This window comes from Sebastes umbrosus, chromosome 8 (genome assembly GCF_015220745.1).
Source record: "Sebastes umbrosus isolate fSebUmb1 chromosome 8, fSebUmb1.pri, whole genome shotgun sequence".
In the NCBI taxonomy this organism is placed as follows: Eukaryota; Metazoa; Chordata; class Actinopteri; order Perciformes; family Sebastidae; genus Sebastes; species Sebastes umbrosus.
In genome coordinates this window covers 34696487-34718207 of record NC_051276.1, presented here as the reverse complement: position 1 = coordinate 34718207, position 21721 = coordinate 34696487, and the positions used below count along the sequence as shown (strand labels likewise).

The 21721-nt window shown below is 38.1% G+C and overlaps 4 protein-coding genes across 6 annotated transcripts in view; 2 read left to right on the top strand and 2 right to left on the bottom strand.

Moving 5' to 3' along the window:
- znf608 (zinc finger protein 608) overlaps positions 1 to 1747 on the bottom strand; it is a 58989-nt gene extending 57242 nt beyond the window's left edge. The window contains 1 exon segment of the mRNA XM_037777847.1: positions 1608 to 1747. The gene's annotated coding sequence lies outside the window, so the exon portion shown is untranslated.
- LOC119492980 (actin, non-muscle 6.2-like) overlaps positions 1 to 21721 on the bottom strand; it is an 840607-nt gene that overhangs the window by 756495 nt on the left and 62391 nt on the right. The window lies entirely within an intron of this gene.
- Positions 1635 to 15505, top strand: LOC119492969 (GRAM domain-containing protein 2B). 3 transcript variants are annotated; one of them, XM_037777902.1, is made up of 14 exons: positions 1635 to 1851; positions 4411 to 4530; positions 5280 to 5370; positions 5507 to 5576; positions 6603 to 6706; positions 7190 to 7285; positions 7460 to 7531; positions 7967 to 8056; positions 9317 to 9428; positions 10374 to 10589; positions 11551 to 11626; positions 12064 to 12168; positions 12557 to 12635; positions 14779 to 15505. In XM_037777902.1, the coding sequence occupies exons 1-14, from the start codon at positions 1769 to 1771 to the stop codon at positions 14818 to 14820; spliced, it is 1356 nt and encodes a 451-aa protein (XP_037633830.1). In that variant the 5' UTR covers positions 1635 to 1768; the 3' UTR covers positions 14821 to 15505. The 3 variants fall into 3 exon arrangements, with proteins under 3 accessions (XP_037633830.1, XP_037633829.1, XP_037633831.1); XM_037777901.1 differs by having other exon boundaries at positions 1636 to 1851; positions 12554 to 12635; XM_037777903.1 differs by lacking the exon at positions 1635 to 1851 and adding an exon at positions 3581 to 3700 and having other exon boundaries at positions 12554 to 12635.
- Positions 17382 to 19686, top strand: LOC119492998 (testis-expressed protein 43-like). Its single transcript, XM_037777950.1, has 4 exons — positions 17382 to 17525; positions 19086 to 19194; positions 19316 to 19497; positions 19586 to 19686. Exons 1-4 carry the CDS (start codon positions 17491 to 17493, stop codon positions 19629 to 19631), a joined length of 372 nt encoding a protein of 123 aa, XP_037633878.1. The 5' UTR covers positions 17382 to 17490; the 3' UTR covers positions 19632 to 19686.

The following is a 21721-nucleotide window of genomic DNA, read 5'->3' as shown; positions in this document are numbered from 1 at the left end:
GAGAGAACAAGAGATTGACACATAAACACTGCGAGAAACTTCATAACATGTTTGTTGACTGTCATGGTGCCCCAGTGACCCTCGGCTGATATCAGAACACTCACAGTAAACACACACTACCTGAAGCAGGATAACAGGCGGCTCATATATCCTCATCCAGGCTAAATTTACACCAGAACGTCTGCAGGGAGAATTCAACATTTCCACACAGTTAAAAGCAGTTATTCTCAAGTATGAGGATGTGACCAAAGATTGGATTATCAACCTCCAGAATCCCCCAGGGTCACTGTGGGTCAATTGATTTGATTTGATCTTGACTAAAGAACAAAGAACCATCAACAATCACGAAGCCCTGTCTCGTAGAACAGCTCTTTGTCAGACCTTAATTATTTTACTTTATACTGTGCTCACATGGCACATTTTCCTCAATAAATCATGTTTCTTGAGACAACTGAAACTTGATTTATTATAAACTTATACTAGAAATGACCAATAATTAAGAATTGGTTCTAGATTGTTTTAAAAAAATGTATAATATCTTCTGTAAGTAAGGCAAAGTTAAATCACCAGATTTTTGAAGGGAGTCTGGTGGTGACTTTCTCCCTGTAACACGAAGAGCTTCAACGATTAAACGATTAGTTGTCAACTATTAAAGTAATAGCCAACTATTTTGGTTATTGACAAGGCTGTCAAAGTTAACGCGATAATGCAAATTTGTTTTAATGCCACTAATTTCTTTAACGCAATCGATATTTCGGTGGTTGTAGCTAGAATGAAGATATGAAACTAAAAAACCTAATGAATCCATTGGTACCAATCATTTCATACTCGCTTGTAGAAAAGGAGGTTAAATAACGCTCCAAACTTGACCTCTGACCTCCAGATGTGTGAATGTAAATGGATTCTATGGGTACCCACGAGTCTCCCCTTTACAGACATGCCCACTTTATGATAATCACATGTTGCCTGTTGGGCTGCAGTTTGACATGTTATGATTAGAGCATATTGTTTTATGCTAAATGCAGTACCTGTGAGGGTTTCTGGAAAATATCTGTCATTGTTTTGTGTTGTTAATTGATTTACAATAATAAATATATAAATACATTTGCATAAAGCAGCATATTTGCCCACTCCCATGTTGATAAGAGGATTGAATACTTGACCATAAATCTCCCTTTAAGGTACATTTTGAACAAATACAAAATGTGATTGTGAAGGATTAACTACGATCCAACAGGTGTTTTCTCTGCCTGACCCTCCGGCCCTGCCTTTCTCTAAACAGTAAAAATGTAATAAGTGTTATATGAACAAAGGGAAACTGATCAGATTTCATCCTGTTTTGTTCCTGTGTAAGTCGAGCCGGAGAGAGCTGCATGGGAAGTAACCATGTTCCTCCTGACACCAAATATCTCAACTTGTTCCGTCTGCTGACGATGTTATGTGAATAGAAAAGACTAGATTTTAAAGTATGCAGCAACGTAGAAGAGAGGAAAATGACACTTTACTCTCCAAAACAAAGCTAGGTAAAATGTCACTGATCAAAGGTTTAAATGCTCACACACACACACACACACACACACACACACACACACACCACCCCGTCCTACCGTCTGATTGGCTGTGACACGTGAGACCAGGAGGCCCAGCAGACACTCCCACAGGCAGGTGAGGAGGCAGCAGAGGATCAGGCTGCAGGGTCAGTTCACCTCTCAGCTCTCTCAGAGACAGTCAGGACGGCAGGACAGACGGGCGTTTAGGTCGGAGCGTGATGACAGAACAGAGCATGAACCAGCAGGAAGACGCCAGGAAGTGTAACAGAGGAACTGCAAAGCATGGGGACAGAGATTATCAGTGAGTTTTGTGTACTTGTACCTCTATGAGCGCTGGAACAACTAGTCAGTTGACAGAAAGCTAGTGTATTTTCTGGCTCCAGCTTCTCAGATGTGCTGCTTCACTTTGTCACACATCATTGTAAATGGGATTTACTTGAATTTTGGGCTGCTGGTCGGACAAAACAAGCAAACTGTGAGATGTCACCTTGGTTTCTTTTTTCTATCAATAATGAAAATAGTAACTTGCAGCTACACGCGGGCTGATAAACTGTCAAAGAGGCTATTAGCTTATCAAAGATAATATTAAAACTTATCTGTGTTTACAGTCTGTTGACCGATAAGTAACAGAAATAGGTCACAGAATATGTTTAAGGTCATTTAGAAACTGAGGCTCCATCAAGTTTGTCCAGCAGAGAGAACTGACTGGTTTATTTTGTGTAAAATGTCACACTTAGGGTCAATTCATTAAAATATTCAATAGCAATTAATCGCAAATTTATCGTAAAATGTACTTTAAAGGGAGATTAGTCAAGTATTTAATCCTCTTATCAACATGGGAGTGGACAAATATGCTGCTTTATGTAAATGTATTTATATATTTATTATTGGAAATCAATTAACAACACAAAACAATGACAGATATTGATCCAGAAACCCTCACAAGTACTGCATTTAGCATAAAACAATATGCTCACATCATAACATGTCAAACTGCAGCCCAACAGGCAACAACAGCTGTCAGTGTGTCAGTGTGCTGACTTGACTATGACTTGCCCCAAACTGCATGTGATTATCATAAAGTGGGCATGTCTGTAAAGGGGAGACTCGTGGGTACCCATAGAACCCATTTACATTCACTGATCTGGAGGTCAGAGGTCAAGGGACCCTTTTGGACATGACAGTTTTTCCTCGCCAAAATTTAGCATAAGTTTGGAGCGTTATTTAACCTCCTTCATGACCAGCTAGTATGACATGGTTGGTACCGATGGATTCATCAGGTTTTATAGTTTCATATGATACCAGTTTCTTCACTCTAGCTTTAAAACTGAGCCGCTACAACAAAGGATTGATCGCGTTAACTTTGACAGCCCAAATCACACTCAATACATTCTTTTTTTGTCGTTAAGTTATGACTTTATTGTGTAAATCTCAGATGTGTTTCCCCTCAGTGTGGCCCTAATACTCCGTAGTACATTGTCTCTTTGGCCCTCACTGCATTAGACTGATATTCTATATACTGAGACTATAAACTGTGTTACCTTCATCTCAATGCTCAGATGTGTTGCGGCTCCACACAGATCTTTGGGGGGTTGTTTTTGGCTAAAATGTCTCTTCTGATAGTAAAGGTTGCTGACCTGCTGAGTGCTAGCTGATAGCTTCGTTCTAACGGTTCTAACGGTTCTAACGGTCTCTTCGCTCGGCGGTTGTGAACTTGAAGGCTGTCAGGCTGCTAACACTCCCAGGATCAACATATCTTATTAACTAGTCCCTCTGTTCTTGCTCCTTCGCTAGTCTCCTCTTCTTCTAGTCAGATAATTAACATAATGAAGATAGCGTCGCTCGTTCAGACGCGCTGCTTCTCTTCTTTCTCCTCTCGTAGCATTTGTTTACGTTTTTTCTCGAAGTCAATTTAACTGGTGTGTCAGTACGCCGCGCTGCCATTGGCTCCTGAGAGCTGGGGGGCGGGACGAGGCTGTGATTGACACATTCCTCAGCGAATCATGTGCTTACAGAACGTGTAACCTAGCAACAGAGCAAGAATGCAGTTTTTTAATGTTTTTTAACTTTCTTTATTGTAAAGATGTTCATAGACAGAAGTATAAACACTTACAAACGACTTAAAGGTCTTCTTTTGTTTTTAACATTAGGTAAGCTGGTGCTATTTTGTTTGATTTTAGTAATAAAGTGCAGGGAAGTTGTCTTGATTCTTATGAATACAGAATTTTCCAAAAATAATAATTAGTTGTATGATATACAGCATGTTATTTTTTAATCTTATCTTGACTAAAATATAGCATTACATGAAACATATTTATCTCAACATTTATCATAAGTTTCTTTTTAGAAAGTTGGCTACATCAAGCCAGAATATTCTTGTATATGTGCAGTGAAAAAGATGGGATAGATGGGAAATACTCTTTTATTTTCCAGTCCACAGAAATCACACTTATAAACTATGGAGGACAGACCCTGCCAAAATCATAAATAAAAAAATTAAAAAATAAATAAATATAAAAAACAAGTAAATAATTTTAAAAATGAATGCAAAACTAAATACATACATTTTTAAAAATAAAATAAATAAATATATAAATAAATAAAAGTGGAAAAAAAATAAGGGAATTAATACCAATTGTAATGCTGACCTGCTATCTCCCCCTAAAGTTGGGTCTATTTGGATTTAAGGTGGATTTAAACCCAGACTAAACCTAAATTATAAAGCCTTCTTGCTGTATGTACAGTATAGAATAAATTCATGACATCTTAATCTATAGCTGCTCCTGCCTGCTGCCTGTTGCTGTTAAATCAAGTCTCTTGGATCACTTTGTACTGTTGTCTGAATGTTGTTTTCTTGTAGTTCTGATGTAGAGAACGTGGAGGAGCGTCAGAGATATGAGAGGATGCTCAGCGAGCCTCTGCAGGCCGTCGATCAGGAGCAACAGGAGCTGTCAGGATGGAGGAAACCGGCTTTAGTCAGGTAAATAGACAACTCCTAAATATGCAAAAAAAGCTATCAGACTTTTTTTTACAAATTGACAAGTAGTATTTTTACTGAAGTGCAACATAAAGGTGATGAACACATTAATACATCAATAATTATAACACAATAATATAATATATATTATTCTGAAATAGGCCATTCTGCATACATAGTACTTTTACTTTTGGTACTTTAAGTATATTTAGATGCTGATATGTAGCCTACTTTTACTTAAGTAAGCTTCTTATAGCCAGTGTTTAAAAAACTTTTTTAAAAATGACAAACCATTGCAACCCAATTTACAACAGGCCTTACATCTACATATCTATGTGTAACATTCCTGACCATTTCACTGCCATTTCCACATCACCTCATATTATCTTGAACAGATAAACCAGCCATGTAGAAGATATACATTTGATAAATCAAATTGTTTTTATGCATGTGTCATTGAAAACATATTGACATGTTAAATACTTTATAAACGAGAGGAAAACAAACTGAATGTACGCTGCCTTTCATATTAGATTCAATGTTTTCAGTAGGCTACAATTATCAGAACAACACAAACATCCAGGCTCCCTCGTGTGGCTCAAAGGTGAACTGCAGATATAAATCTTAAATAAAAGTCTATGGAAGAAATTCTGCTAATTTCTTTGGTGACTCTAATAAAATCTCTGACCCAGTGTTTGTGAATATAAGCTGTAATATAAAGTATAATATACTTCCTGTCTGTCTGTGTGCAGATCGAAGACCTTCGATCACTCTCTGCTGACTCAGATCCAAACAGACTCATCAGACTCCAAGATAGAGAGGAAGAAGTCTCACTACAGCCAGGTGAGCCTTCATGAGGTCACCTGTTTTATTACACCTGTAAACATTACAGCACGGGGACGAGTCTGACAGTATACTGAGTCATATCAGATATTCTGTGGAATATATTAATATGTGATATGAATGTGTTGTGTTTCAGCTTTCCAAGAGCAACTGCCAGTACCATAAAATATTTAAGGAGATCAGCAAAGAGGAGCAGCTCAGACAGAGTGAGTCATTAATGATCACAACTATCCGCTCCACCTTAAATACTGGATGAGGGATTAGATAATAGCTCAACATCTGATACCTGCAGAGCTTCCTGTTCAACACTAAGTTCACTACCATAAAACTATACTCACATGGCTGCATGTCATTTGAAATCATTTGTAGTCGCTGTGATTGTTCCCGCTGTCTACGCCGGTCACAAAGAGATCCTCTCCTAAAGTGGTTTTAGTGTGATGGGTGGATTATGTGACAATGGGCCCCCACAGACATGCAAAAGGCCCGACCACCTCTCCAACCAAAGACACACAGACTTTATAGTTGCTAAGCCTCTTTTGTAGTTGTTTTGTGTCTCTTTGTAGACATTTTGTGTCTCATTGTAGTTGCGTTGTGTATCTTTGTAGTTGACTTTTGTTTCTTTGTAGTAATTGCAGATTTCTTTGAAGACATTTTGCATCCTTCTGTAGTTGCTTTGAGTCTATTTTTAGTCATTTTATGTATCTTTGTAGTTGTTTTGTGTCCTTTTGTAGTTGCTTTGTGTCTCTTTGTAGTCATTTTTGTCCTTTTTTAGTTGCTTTGTGACTCTTTATAGACATTTTGCATCTCTATAGTTGCTTTGTGTCTTTCATAGTCATTTTATGTATCTTTGTAGTTGTTCTGTCTCCCTTTGTAGTTGTTTTATGTCTCTTTGTAGTCATTTTATGTATCTTTGTAGTTGCTTTGTGTCTTTCGTAGTCATTTTGTGTCTCTTTGTAGTTGTTTTGTCTCCCTTTGTAGGTGTGTTATGTCTCTTTGTAGTCATTTTGTGTCTCTTTGTAGTTGTTTTGTCTCTCTTTGTAGTTGCATTGCGTCTCTTTGTAGTTGCTTTGCATCTCTTTGTGGTTGTTTTGCCCCTTTTCATAGTTGTCGTGAGTCTTTTTGTCTGGTCTGTCTGGTAGAGCTCTGTGTTTTTTGGATCCCAACACTGTCCCAACTAAGACTTTAAAGAAGTGAAGTCTTTTTAATGATGATGCTATTTACCTGTTTGTCAGGTTACACCTGTGCTCTGCAGAAAGACATCCTCTACCAGGGACGGATGTTTGTCTCCGACCACTGGATCTGCTTCCACTCCAAGGTGTTTGGCAAAGACACAAAGGTACCGTGAACTGGGACAGAGTTTACTGTTTTATATTTACGTCGAAAAATGCTAAATGTTTTTTTGTACATCAAGCTGCAACGTCGCTGTGGAAAAGTCCCAAAGGTTCTCAGACTGTCTCACTTACGTCTCTTGTTTCCACTTCAGCGTCTCAGTGTTACAGATTGTCTTGTGTTTTGCTTAAGTGGTGTTATAAAGCTGAAGTGTTATCACTTGTCTGTGGTGAATACAGCAGCAGGTTTGATCTGATGAGAGGTGATTGACCTTAAACATTCACCTGGAGAAGCTTCTTTACAATATGTATGACAGAGATGCTGCAGGAAGTAGTGTTTCCCTGCTTTTAGTCTCTGTTTTAACTGACTGATGAGCTCTCAGAGCATCTATAACCTGTGACCTCTAACTTCCCACCGGATGAGTGATTAACAGAGAGTAAAGTAGTGGCTGCAGGGCTCAACTGTTCATCCTGGTGTCTGTCCGTCCCAGATCGCCATCCCAGTGGTGTCCGTCACGCACGTCAAGAAGACCAAAACCGCCATCCTGCTGCCAAACGCTCTGGTGATCGCCACCGCCAACGACAGGGTGAGAAAGGACGACTCTTGGTTTCATCTCACCAAAATGTTATTGCTCACAGGCAAATTACTTCTTTGTTTTTAACAACACAACCAACCTGCAGGGCTCATCTAATCATTTTGTGTGTTTAAAACAAGTTCAGTAGTCAAACAGTCAGCTTGAAATATCTGTTTTTTGTTGCAGTACGTCTTCGTGTCCTTCATGTCCAGAGACAACACCTACAAGTTCCTGATGTCCATCTGTCTCCATCTGGAGGTAGGACACACTTAAACCTATTAAATGCACTTTTTTTTTTAACCTTTTTCTTTCATCAAACACGAGCAGATGAACTCAGAGACACACGATGATGACGTTAAAACCAAGGCAGCTTTTCTTAGTTTCCTAAAAGTCTCTAAATAGTTGATGTTTTTGTTTCTTTTTCTTTTTAGATAGTTTTTTTCTTTAGGAGTTCAGACTAGGTCAGAAACCACTGACAATCCATGTAAAGCCTATTTAGACATTGTATGTGATATTGGGCTATAAAGATATATTGACTTAAACTCACTAAAAGGTTTTAAACCCCTAAAATCCAGAAATTGAATTTAACCTGATAGCTTTAAGAACCTTTTCCTCTGCACATCTGAAGAGAAAATGAAGAGCTTGGAAATAGAATAGTATATCTGATTGTTTATCATCTATGTGCATGTGCAGGAGAAGAGTCCATGCAGCAGCCCTGTCCCGTCCTCAGCCGCAAACAGCTTCAGAGGTCAGAGGTCACCTCTGTCGCCTCGCTTCCCTCTGGTAGGTCACACACAAAGAGCCCTGTCTTACACCCGGCGCAAAACGGCGCACAGAAACTGTCATTGCTGGTTTCAGACCAACGCAGTTGTCATTTTCACGCCCATCGGCGCCCACGTTGTCAATCAATCAACATATATTTGTATAGTCCTTTACAACAACCAAAAGGTACCCAAAGTACATAAAAAGCTTAGGGAAAATGTCACAGCACTACTGGGTATTAGAAGCCAGTCTAAATAAAAAAGTCTTGAGCTTAGATTTAAAAAGTACAAGGTCAGGAGTCACGATCACTCTACAGCTTACACCTCGACCTCGGGACTTCTAAAAACAGTTGACCAGATGACCGCAGAGCCCCGTTCTGCTCGCGGAGTGTTAAAATCTCGGACAAATAAGGCGGGATGAGGCCGTTAATGGCTTTAAAATCAAATTCAAATTCAAATCGATTCTAAAGCCAACTGGAAGCCAACGGAGTGAGTAAAGTACGAGGGGTAATGTGTTCACGTCTGGAAGTGTTGCAGCGGCATTTTGCACAAGTTGGAGGAGCGCGAGGGAAGACTGGTTGAGACCAACATACGGTGCATTACAATAATCAAATCTCCAGCTAATTAAAGCGTGAATTGCCTTTTCAACATTGTGTGAGTAGGTGCGCTTGACCACGCCTCATTTAAGGATTTTTTCCAATTTGGTATTACAGAAGAAATCCTGACTAACTTTAGGAATCCTATCTTATCTCAGGTTAGGAAATCCAAAGTAGTCAATCCAACATTGTTTATCACTGTTTACACCTCGCCAAGCTAAACAGTTTCATAACCGTTGATTTTCTCATTGAAACTGAAACAGACAAAAACAATGGAGCAAAGACAACGGAGACGGATGAGTTAGAGGTGTCGGTAACACAAAGATGTTCTTTTTGGGAAATTTACAACAATGCTAACACAGGAAATAAAAGAAAGAGAGAGGGCTAAGATAGCAGACATAGTCTCCGCCATATCCGGCATCCATGCATGATGCTATCAGAAATAAAATAAGTCCACTGACAGGTGATGCGGAGAGGAAAGAGCAGAAGAAAAGTGGTGAAAGTTAGGAGAGTTTATCAGGATGCTTGTCTAATACACTTCTTATCTTAAATTAGGATAGGAACAATTTCATAGGAACTGTTCATCTGTAATGGATTTTTTCATAAATCGGTTACCGTGGTTACTAAACAGTGAAAGATGGGATGTGCAGGTTAAGTAGTTTCTGTGATACGTCTCCTTTCTGCAGAGTTTTCCAGGTGACTTCTGTGATCTGGACGTAGCAGTGAGACAGAGGAGGCAGGAGATGGAGGAGAGCAGCAGCTCCGACTCCCAGACGCCCGACTACGACAAGATAGCAGGTACCAACCGACCAATCAGCAGCAGCTATAGCAGTCACATGCTACAGTACACTCAGGATCCACAGATATGACTCGTGAAACTCATCTCTACACACAGCTTTTACTAAATTAGCAAAGTTTGAATTTCAGCTGCAGAAACAGAGGATTTACTGCTTTCATTTATTCTTTATTTGATTTTATTTGATTTTATTTGATTTTATTTTTTCTTCCTACTTCCTGTTAGTTTTTCCCTCCCATCTCCCTCGACCCTCCTCCTCTGATTGAACTTTACCAGATCAGTCACACTAAATGGCTACCGTGTAATTCGCAAGCCATCTTCAAAGGGGTCCCTTGACCTCTGACCTCCAGATCAGTGAATGTAAATAGGTTCTATGGGTACCCACGAGTCTCCCCTTTACAGACATGTCCACTTTATGATAATCACATGCAGTTTGGGGCATATTTATTTATTTATGCTAAATGCAGTACCTGTGAGGGTTTCTGGACAATATTTGTCATTGTTTTGTGGCATACAAATGACAAGCGAAAAGCCTAAAATGTGTCCTCATGAATATCATTGTAATGTCGTGCTATTCATCCGCCTTCCCATGAGATTGTGTTGACTATACAGTGTTGATGTCCCAGTTTAAAGCTGTCTACTTCCTCCTCCTCCTCTTGATTTCATTCATGGCTGCCGTCATCGAGCATCGAGGATTCTTCATTACACCTGAAGAAAAGCTTGAGAGAGGAGATGAACAGTAGAGGAGTGTAACGAAACACCTGGACACCATCCACGGTTAAACAACCAGGAACAGAAAGAAAGAAAGAAGGCCGTCGTGTCTTGTTACGACGTGGAGTTAATTTACCAACACGAGGCCAGAGTCTTGCTCGAGGACGCCGTCAGGTTTTCCAGAACAAAAAAGACTTCCTGTTGACACTACTTCCTGTCTTCCTGTCTCCCTGCAGCGTTCCCTGGTCCTCAGTTCCTGGAGGTGTTGAAGCACACGGACGGTGCAGCTCCTCCTCCTCAACATCCAGACCAGCAGCACAAAGCAAAGAGCCAGCAGAACCAGAACCAGAACCAGAACCAGAACCAGCATCAGAACCAGCACCAGAAGCAGCACCCAAACCAGAACCAGAACCAGCAGAGCTCAGACAACAAGCAGCATCCCTTACAAAAAAGTAATATACTTCAAGTTTATTTTATGAAGTAAACTTAAGTATACTTTAAGTATATTCCCAAGTATACTTTATGTAATAAGTATACTAATATCAAAGTACTAGTAGTATACTTGTAAGTGTACTACTTCAATACTTCTTACATTGACCCACTTTTTAAAACTATAAACATATACTTTGAAGTATACTTTAAATGTAAGAGTAGTAAACTTTGAGTACACAACTAGTTTACATCCAAGTTGTATTTTGTACTGCAACTATAATATGAACTATACTACAAGTGAACTTATAGGTATACTGTTAGTCTACTAGTTATATACTTGTAGCCCATATTTTAGTTTATGACAGTATAAGTATACTCTCAGTAAACTCCTAGTTTATTAGTTTTTACTGAAAGTTTACTTGTAAGTTTTGAACTTCTAGTACTTTGACTTTTCGGTATACTTTTCAGTATAAGCCAAGTACACTTTGACTTTTCGCTATACTTGTCGGTATAAGTCAAGTATACTTAAGTATAATTTTGTTAAGTATATCTCTGAGAACTACATAAAAGGTAAACTGAAAGTATACTCTCTTATTTTAAGTTTAAAAGAAGTATACTAATAGCTTGAATAAACTTCTTTGTTGTAAGGGACGACACACCCGCCACACCGACCTCCCGTCTACAGGGACTCTATCGCTCTTTATATTACGTCTCCTGTCCTGGCTCACGATTACATGGGTTACATATGAATACAGTGCATTATATTATTAGAACAGCCAGACTATAAACAATAAAGATTACCAATAAGGTGCAAAAAACATGCGTACACGATGCCATCAAATCTGAGTTGGCAAATGCTATAATATTTTTATTTTTTACAGTGTTTTACATATGAATGACCACTAAAGTTTATTTTAATCTTAAATCAATAAAATAAAATATATGTCAGTTTAACAAACGGAGTATTTCTTCTGTTTCCAGGCTCGGAGCTGGTGATCGACAGCAGGACTCTGAAACCAGTTTCTCTCAACACTCTGCTGTTCGTCTACCTGTTACTGTGAGTTCATTCATTCACTCATTCATTCATTCATTCAATGCTGCTATGATTCTTCCATTCAATTATTCAGTCATTCGTTTATATGTTAATAGATTTATTCATTCACCTATATTCAAATTCCCATCTCTCATTTATGCACTCTTTCATGTATGCACATCATAAATTCACTGATTCATCATGTATTTATTCATCTGTCCACTTGTTCATCCAGCTGTGTATTCATTCATTCATGAAATTATTCATTCAACATTTTGCACATTGTAATGCATCCATTAACACCTTCATTCCTTTAAGGACCTCATTAAGTTTTGTTTTTTTACACTCACACGTTCACTCATTTCTCTCATTTCTTCTCACAAGTTTTTGCATCTTTTCATCCGTCCATCAATCCCTCCATCACTGATTGATTATGTGTGTGTGTGTGTGTGTGTTGTCAGAGTGTGCGTCCTGGTCTTGTCTTCCTGTTATCTGGCCTTTAAGATCGTCTCGTTGGAGCAGAGACTGACGACGCTTGGCTCCGTCACCGAGTTCACCCATCAGGAGTGAGTTCACAACCCGTCAGACATCTAGAAAAAAAACATGGAAACAAGCTGAGGAACTTTATTTACAAACTGATTTGGAAGAGCTGGAGAACATATAATTAGTCATATGTTTTACTTACACCCTCCAGCCTGTTCACATTTTCAGATTGTCACGACTTTAAAAGTAACTGCAAATCTCCCAGATGTAGTCCTCTGAAGGTCTGCAGTATGGGACAGATTTGTCACTAAGATAAGATAAGTTAGTTAACAAAGTTGAGAACCCCTGACCTACATGTAGACCACAGCGACACACACACAGCATTATAAATCAGATTATATGATTTTGATAGTTATTTTTATTCATATTTAATCATTTCTTTCCATCATTGTGTGTTTTTTTTCCCAGTAGTGACTTCCTGCGGGGGAGTAACGTGAACACGGAGCTTTTCTCTGAACTACTGACCATCAACCTGATGAAGCTGGAGAAGGTCAGTCCAGTTTAAGTTCAAATAACACAGGAAGTGCTGTAACTTAAGTACGGAAGTTACGTGACAAATAAATCAACTCTTTATACTCACTGGTTCACAATTACATGGATTACATACGAATTGATTTTGTGCTGACCGTCACAAAATAAAAAGTGAAATTCATGTCTATGTACATGCCACAACACATTCAATTTTGTGACTATTTCACGAACTGCTGTGCGACTTGGCTGAAATTACAGTGTATTCATTTTTCCTGACCATTCTCCCATTGTTTTTTCTTTTTTTTAATGTAAAAGTCTCTTTTTTATTAAAATGTAATAAAAAAGTAGAGGAAAAAAGTCAATTCATGACGTTTTGACGCTCTAACCATGTCATTCTTGCATGGTGTTTTAAACTGATGCAGCCAAAGTTTCCATTAGTTTACTCAAAAAGGACTTGTTTAGTCCACTTTATAAACTTAACTACTATAATTTAAACAGTAAACTTGTGTTCAGGATGTTTTCCCTTCATCACACTTTGTGTCAGGACCAGAGACAGTCACAGGAAGGCTTCAGGACAAAGTGAAACCAGACGCTTGTTGGCCGTTGTTAATCAAACATTTATAGTCGGTGATGTGCTCATAGAGAAGCGTGGACGTCGTCTGTAAGGAGAGCTCAGTCTGAGCTACATTAACATTTCAGGCTGACACTCATCTCTTTACAAACAAGAGGTAGGGGATGTTCAGCGGTAGATAAATAGTCAACAGTAGATGTCACATAGAAGTGGTGTACATCATCTGAAGGCTGGAACCTGAAGATTAATTTGAGACGCTGCTCAGCACTGTGTCAAGTTGTTCTAGTCATAAATCAGATATAAACATGAATGAACTGATTAAAATATCTCGTGAGGGTGTATAAGGGTTTAGAACATGATGATAGAAGTATATGATGTCCATCCCCATGCTCTATTATGTCTCATAAGTTGATACCATTTGTTACACAGACTTGGTGCTAAATTTAACAATTTTTTACCACTGGAGAATTAATAAAAATGATCAATAATCCCTCCAAAATACCACATTAAGACACCAAGACCTTGAGGAACACCATACATGCTGTGATTTGGGATCAAAAACGTTTTGACATTTGGAGATTTCTGCAAGAATTTTAATTTTTTTGGCGATTGGATGGCGAGCACTTGTGTTGTGTAAACTGCTCAGAAAAAAACCCTTATTGTCAAACTAGCTAGGAAAGCCATCTATCCTCTGAATGCTCTAGGTCTGTAGTCTGATCCATCCATCCTCTGAATGCTCTAGGTCTCTAGTTTGATCCATCCATCCTCTGAATGCTCTAGGTCTATAGTTTGATCCATCCATCCTCTGAATGCTCTAGGTCTCTAGTTTGATCCATCCATCGTCTGAATGCTCTAGGTCTCTAGTTTGATTCATCCATCCTCTGAATGCTGTAGGTCTCTAGTTTGATCCATCCATCCTCTGAATACTCTAGGTCTATAGTTTGATCCATCCATCCTCTGAATGCTCTAGGTCTCTAGTTTGGTTCATCCATCCTCTGAATGCTCTAGGTCTTTAGTTTGATCCATCCATCCTCTGAATGCTCTAGGTCTCTAGTTTGATCCATCCATCCTCTGAATGCTCTAGGTCTCTAGTCTGATCCATCCATCCTCTGAATGCTCTAGGTCTCTAGTTTGGTTCATCCATCCTCTGAATGCTCTAGGTCTCTAGTTTGATCCATCCATCCTCTGAATGCTCTAGGTCTCTAGTTTGGTTCATCCATCCTCTGAATGCTCTAGGTCTCTAGTTTGATCCATCCATCCTCTGAATGCTCTAGGTCTCTAGTTTGATCCATCCATCCTCTGAATGCTCTAGGTCTCTAGTTTGTGGCTGTAAAGTTTCATGAGGCTGTGATTATCCTAGAGGTCACCACAGGTCATTTTATACAGTGAGGTCAATGAAATGTCTCCTATGGGGACTAACATCATCACACATGAATACAGTTGGGCTCATTGGATCCACAAGAGTCTTAGCTTTACAGTGAGACCCAGTTTATGTATCTCATGACTGTTTAGGGACCGTCAGAGTCTTAAAGTGCATTTGAGCGTCATGTCATAGAGCAACAGTTACAATAAAACACGTCTGTTCTTCCAGGTGCAGAAGAACCTGCAGAGACTGCTGGACGAAGCTGCCTGAATGTTCTGGAAACCAGTAAACAGTTCTGTAAATATACTGTGAATATGTACTTTTAAACTGACAATACTGAGATGTGTTGATGACACGCACAAACCCTTCACATGCTGTTAAAGAGTGCAGCGTTTCACCTGGAACCGCAACCAGCAGTGATGTCACAGAGTACTGGAGTACACCGTGACATCACTGCAGCAAGGTGATGATGAAGTTAAACCAGCAGAAACTAATAACTACCAGCTGTAATGCATTTCATGTCATTGACTGATTAGAAACCCTAGAATTTAAATAGTATTACAATAGTACTGCATCTGAATGTAGTAGAAACGGCAGTATTTGAAAGGCTCCGACATTTCAAGTGATGTGTTTTGGAAGACAGTAACTACGGTGGCCCTGAGGGTCAAAACACACCAACATTAAGGACATCCTTGTTGTGTTTTGATTCTCAGGTTCTCCATAAGTAGCAGTACTTTATATACATTCCTCTCAGTGGAGCGTGTATTTACTTTTAAAGTAGTGCAAGTTTTTTTGACCTCGGCTGTTTTTTGGTCACATTGAACTCACTTCTGTTTACAGTATCGTACATCTTAAAGGTCCCGTATTGTAAAAAAAAAAGAAGTGAGATTTTCATGTCTTTTATATTATAAAGCAGGTTTTTAAGTGATATATAAATACTGTGAAAGTATCAAAACACTCAATCCGCGGAGAAATACACACAGCAGCCCGTATTCAGAAACAAGCCGTCAGGATTTCTGTCCATTTGTGATGTCACAAATCTAGAATATTTACACCATTTCACGATTTTAAACGTAAACATTCTACATGTGTACCAGTTTATTTTCCTTTTGCAGTGTATATGAATGCCATTAGCTGACAGGAAGTAAACGTGGACCCGAGCTGTTGCCTAGCAACGCAGTTCCATTGCCATTCCGTTGAGATGCACTAAAACGGAGCGTTTCAGACAGAGGGTAAATACAGGTATATTCAGACAGACAGTATGAGGAAAATAAAGTGTTTTTTTAACATTAACGCATGTAAACATGTTCTAGTAGAAACCCAGAATACAAGTATGAACCTGAAATAAGAACGATATGGGACTTTAAGATTTATTTTTTGACTTCTGCCCAGTTTCATGGCCGACACATTTCTGTCTAGATGATGACATTTAGGACTTCTTCACAAACCCAGACAGTTTTTTTCCCCCCATGTTTACCTCACGCTGCCTTAAAGCTGTTTTTTTAATCTGTCATTTCTGATGTGAAATAGAAATGAAAACCTATAGAGTGCGATGTAGGAGGTTTGTTGTCTTTATTTTCTTGATTCGACCACCGGATGGCGCAGTAAAGACTTCTTACATCATAAAGCTGATTCATTTACTTTCCAGTTGAGTTTCACACAGCAGGCTGTTACAGAGATATATGAATATGAATGACTGTGATCCTGTAAATATATAAATTATACACAGAGTTAATGATGTGATGTTATTGTCCTCTGTTGGGGAATAAAGTTCTATTTTTGTTGTAAAGTTTCTGCATTATTTGTATTTTCTCTCTATTATATTTTACACACCACATTCTCTGGTAAAGTGCTGTCATGAATTATTTAATAAATAAATAAATAAATAAGCCTGTGAAATAAATAAATTGGCTATGTAATAAATCTTGAAATAAATAAATGAGGTAATAAATATATAAATAAATGTAAGCTATATAAATGAGTCAATATAATTCAGTAAATATGTAAATAGGTAAAACGTCCCCTGACAAATATAAATGTGGTATTATGAAATAAAAGTCCTCTAACATAAACAAAAGTAGTCCTTTGAAAAACATAATTTTTAAAATAAAAAAAACGTTTTAGTATTTTTTTTTTGTTTTTGTTGAACTATATTGACTCATTTATATATGACAGGATTTATTTCAGAGCCATATTTATTTATTTCATAGGCCTAATTATTTATTTCATAGGCATATTCATTTATTTAAAAGCCATATTCATTTATTTCATAGCCATATTCATTTATTTTAAAGCCATATTTATTAATTTCATAGCCATATTTATTTATGTCATAGGCATAATTTTTTAATTCATTGACATATGTATTTATTTCATAGGCATATTTATTTATCTAATAGCCATATTTATTCATTTCATAGGCATATTTATTTGTTTAATAACCATATTTGTTTAATTCACAGGCATATTTACTAATTTCATAGCCATATTTATTTATGTCATAGGAACATTTATTTATTTCATAGGCATAATTGTTTAATTCATAGGCATATTTATTTATTTCATGGCCATAATTGTTTATCAAATAACCATATTTATTTATTTATTTATTTAATAGCCATATTTATTTATTTAATATTGGGATGTCAAGACATCAACATAACAGAGAGTCAACACATGCCTTATGGACCTCCTCCATGCTTCATTTCAGCCCTCACATCACATTAGAGGCATCTTTAACAACCTAATTGATCCTTTTTTGTAGTATAGACACATAAAAATGCAACACAGCTGTCACATGGTAAAAATAAGATCTCAGTAGAATCTGTAGTTAGAAACCAGTCAGTCAGTTTTAACCAACAGTTCTCAGTTCCTCTTGTAATCCTCCTCTACCCACCATGCACTGGGAGGTTTCTACGGCGACCCTGACAGTCAACAAACATGGACGAAGCTGCAGGGAGCTCTCGCCGACATGAGTGAGTAACGTTTCTGTTTTTTTATACTGCAACACTGAACTGTTAAATTCCACATTAAAGATGACCTATTATGATGCTCATTTTCAGGTGCGTTCTTGTATTTTGGGGGTTTCTACTAGAACATGTTTACAGGAGTTAAAGTTCAAAAAATGCTTTATTTTTCAACCCCTCTACTTTTGATTGAGGCCGTGCCAAACTGTCAGCTAGGCAAAGTGTGTTACATGGTGACATCACCAAGTTACAGAAGAAAAGGCGGGATTTCATCAAGGTGTTTCAGGCAGTTCAGGTGTTTCTGTGAGGGAGAGGAACTCTCTTTGGCATGGGCTTTATAACTTTGCTTTTACATTTACAAAAACTATATACCACACTTAAAGAAAGGGAAAAAGCACAAAAACATAATAGTTCCTCTTTAAGAATTAGAATCAGCTGTGATATGAACATTTGAAAAACAAAACAGCAGTTTGTTGTTTTTTATTGGATTCTCTTAAAAATGGAGACTTTCTTTTGGCTCAACAGAAAAAATAGCAAATTTGACCTTTTACTAACGAAAATAACAGAATTAATGTCAAATTGATTTAGACTGAAAGCTGTTATATGAGGGAAATGATTGCTATATAAATTATATATTAAGATAAATAAATAAAAATAAAAATGAAAATGTAAACAAAGAACAGTTATTCATTTACATTTGTGTGTGTTAAAGTAATTAACATTTATAGAGAGAGGCTAAATCCCGCCCCTTCTGGTGGACCACCACGGGACCTTATTCCAGAAAAAATATGAACGCTAGTCGACGGAGAGAGACAATTTTTTTTTGATCCCGTTTGAATTTGACCATGAATCCCACAGATGATGTTTGTCATTTTTAAAACATAATTTTGCAAGTCAAGAAAGTATCAGTTTGTTGTAAAAGTGTTGACTAAATAAATGTTAATTACTTTAACACACAAAAATTGAAACAAATAACTGTTCTTTGTTTACATTTTCATTTTTTATTTATTTATTTTATTTATTTTATTTATTTTATTTATTTTATTTATTTTATTTATTTTATTTATTTTATTTATTTATTTATTTTATTTGTGCTGTCAGGATTTCTGTCCTTTTGTGATGTCACAAATATACAATATATACATCATTACACAGTTTTAAACGTAAACATTCTAAATGTGTCCCAGTTTATTTCCTGTTGCAGTGTATGTAAATGACATCAGCTGACAGGAAGTAGACATGGACCCAAGCTGTTACCTAGCAACGCAATTCCATTGCAATTCTACTTAAATGCACTGAAACGGAGCGTTTCAGACAGAGGGTGAATACAGGCATATTCAGGCTGACAATACGAGGAAAATAAAGTGTTTTTTGAACATTTAAGCATTTAAACATGTTCTAATAGAAACACAAAATACAAGTATGACCCTGGAAATGAGCACGATATGGGACCTTTAAGTTTAATAAAATTAGAATCCGAAACTAAAGTTAGAGGAGATAAAGTCGTGATGAGAGATTTGTTGGACGTCTGAAAAGTGAACTAAACTCTCTTCTCGTGTTCCCGTTGAGGCTTTCCTGCTCACACATCCCAACGTTCTCAGTCCGACATCCCATGATCCCCAAACTGTACGTGATGCCGTGGAAACAGGACATGAAGCACCAGAGGCTGCTGATGAAGGTAGGTACCAGAGAGGAAAACAAACGCACCTCCTCATGTCAAACTGCCCAGTCACATTCACTGTGTGTGTGTGTGTGTGTGTGTGTGTGTGTGTGTGTGTGTGTGTGTGTGTGTGTGTCAGAACGCCACTCTAGCACAGATCCCCGTGGTTCCTATGGAGGAGTCGTTGTGTCTTGGTGGTAAGGAGCGTCTCTGCCACGGTCAGGACTCCAGCCACCGCTCCACCTCTTCATCCTCCTCCTCCTCCTCTGCTCTTCTCAGCCAGACAGGACGAACAGCTCCTCGCTCCTCACACTTCTCCAGGTAAAACACCTCACAAGACGAGACCGGTCTGGTCTGGACGCTTTCTACTAACCTTTTTGATGATTTTCTTTCTGTTGACTCTCTGCAGGTACAACAGCTCCGTGGTGACGGCCAGGTGGCTCTACCGAACCTGAACACGGATCACACTACGACTAATAAACCCGTCTCCTTGTGGGTTTCATCCTCACAGCTGTGTGTTTAATCATGTCTATGCAGATACAGTCACAGTAGGAGATTTAATCCCTTAGTTCAGTTTGAAAAAGATTCATTAATCCCATTTCAAATAAAAAGAAGAACGAGGAAGCAACACAGAATATTAACATGATTAAATAAATAACTGAAACCCCAAATCTGCAAAAACAATGAGGCAGAAAAACCCGCAGAGAAGAGTAAAATACCACAGTATACTGTATATTCTATATGCACTAGGTCTACATATCTAATCAATATACATTTGACTTGAAGTTAAACTTTATTATATTCATCACAGACATACAGGGACATATTTCACCTCTGCATTTAACCATTGAAAAAACAATCAACAACAGACAGACACAACTCATAAAGCAGATTAGAGACACAGAGAGCTGATGTATGAGGCGACATGAGATGCAGAAACAATAACGTGATATGCAATGACCTTAAAACATGCACAAAAGTACAGAGACACTTTATTAAGAAATATGAGAAAGCAAAACAAATACAGGAAAGATGTATATAATATTTAATACCATGTCTGCATACTGGTTTCTGATTGTCTGGCATGTTACTTTCCCACCTGTATATCTGTATTTATCTCGTGCCTGTATATCTTCTACCTGCTGCACATGTATCAGGTAGGATATTAAATATGACAGAGCAGGCTGAGTGACATGTCTGTGTTCCTACTTCAGTTAATTGTGATTTTCATTAATTTATTAATTTCTGCTTGCAGTAGCTTCAACAAGGTCTTTGTCCATTTGATTATTGTATCACTCACAGTCTGACCCTGCAGTTCTCGTGTTCACCACCGGGTGTCAGTGTGACTCATCACAGGAGCTTCAGCACCACAGAGAACCTCACCTGTCAGGTATCAGGTCTCTAAAAACTGTCCATTTTCAAAGGGGTCCCTTGACCTCTGACCTCCAGATCAGTGAATGTAAATGGGTTCTATGGGTACCCACGAGTCTCCCCTTTACAGACATGCCCACTTTATGATAATCACATGCAGTTTGGGGCAAGTCATAGTCAAGTCAGCACACTGACACACTGACAGCTGTTGTTGCCTGTTGGGCTGCAGTTTGCCATGTTATGATGTGAGCATATTGTTTTATGCTAAATACAGTACCTGTGAGGGTTTCTGGATCAATATCTGTCATTGTTTTGTGTTGTTAATTGATTTACAATAATAAATATATACATACATTTACCTAAAGCAGCATATTTGTCCACTCCCATGTTGATAAGAGTATTAAATACTTGACAAATCTCCCTTTAAGGTACATTTTGAACGGATAAAAAATGTGCGATTAATCGCAATTAAATATTCTAATTGACTGACAGCCCTATTTAAAATACATTGTAGGCATCGTTTAATTAAGTGTAACTTTATTATCGTCAAATGAACAGAAGTATAAATCACTGTAAACTGGTGACGGTTTATGTAATCTCAACTTTTTAAGTTGAATGAAGTTAAACTGGTTAAACTGGTTCCTGTCATTCTGTCCCGTATTTATTGTTCAGTCCTGGTATTTATTGTTCAGTGTTTGGCTCCAACATCAAGCACTTTGTCAAAGAAAGCAGCTGTTGTTTCCTATGCAAACGATGCTGCTGCACGCGCACACAATACACATGCACATGCACGCCCTTCGCCTCCCCGCGTGCGCCTCCAGGCCTCTGTGTGGATGTCTCAGTGTGTCACCAGCAGTGATGACAAATCCCTTTGTTTTATGCTACCACACACACACACACACACACACACACACACAAACACAAACACACACACACACACACACTGTTTATATTTCTGATGGTTTTATGTAAAGTGTTTTATTTCTGCAGCTTTTGGAAAAAAGACTGAGCATGCGCAGTAGGTTGTAGATGTATAAACAGATTCATGTCCTAGTGTTATCTAAACTTTATTTGATAAATCATCTGTCCCTCCATCATCTTTTCAAGAGTCCTCTCTGTCTCTCTGTCTCTCTTCCTCTCTCCTTGGACTTGGATGCGCCAGGACGCGTGCCAA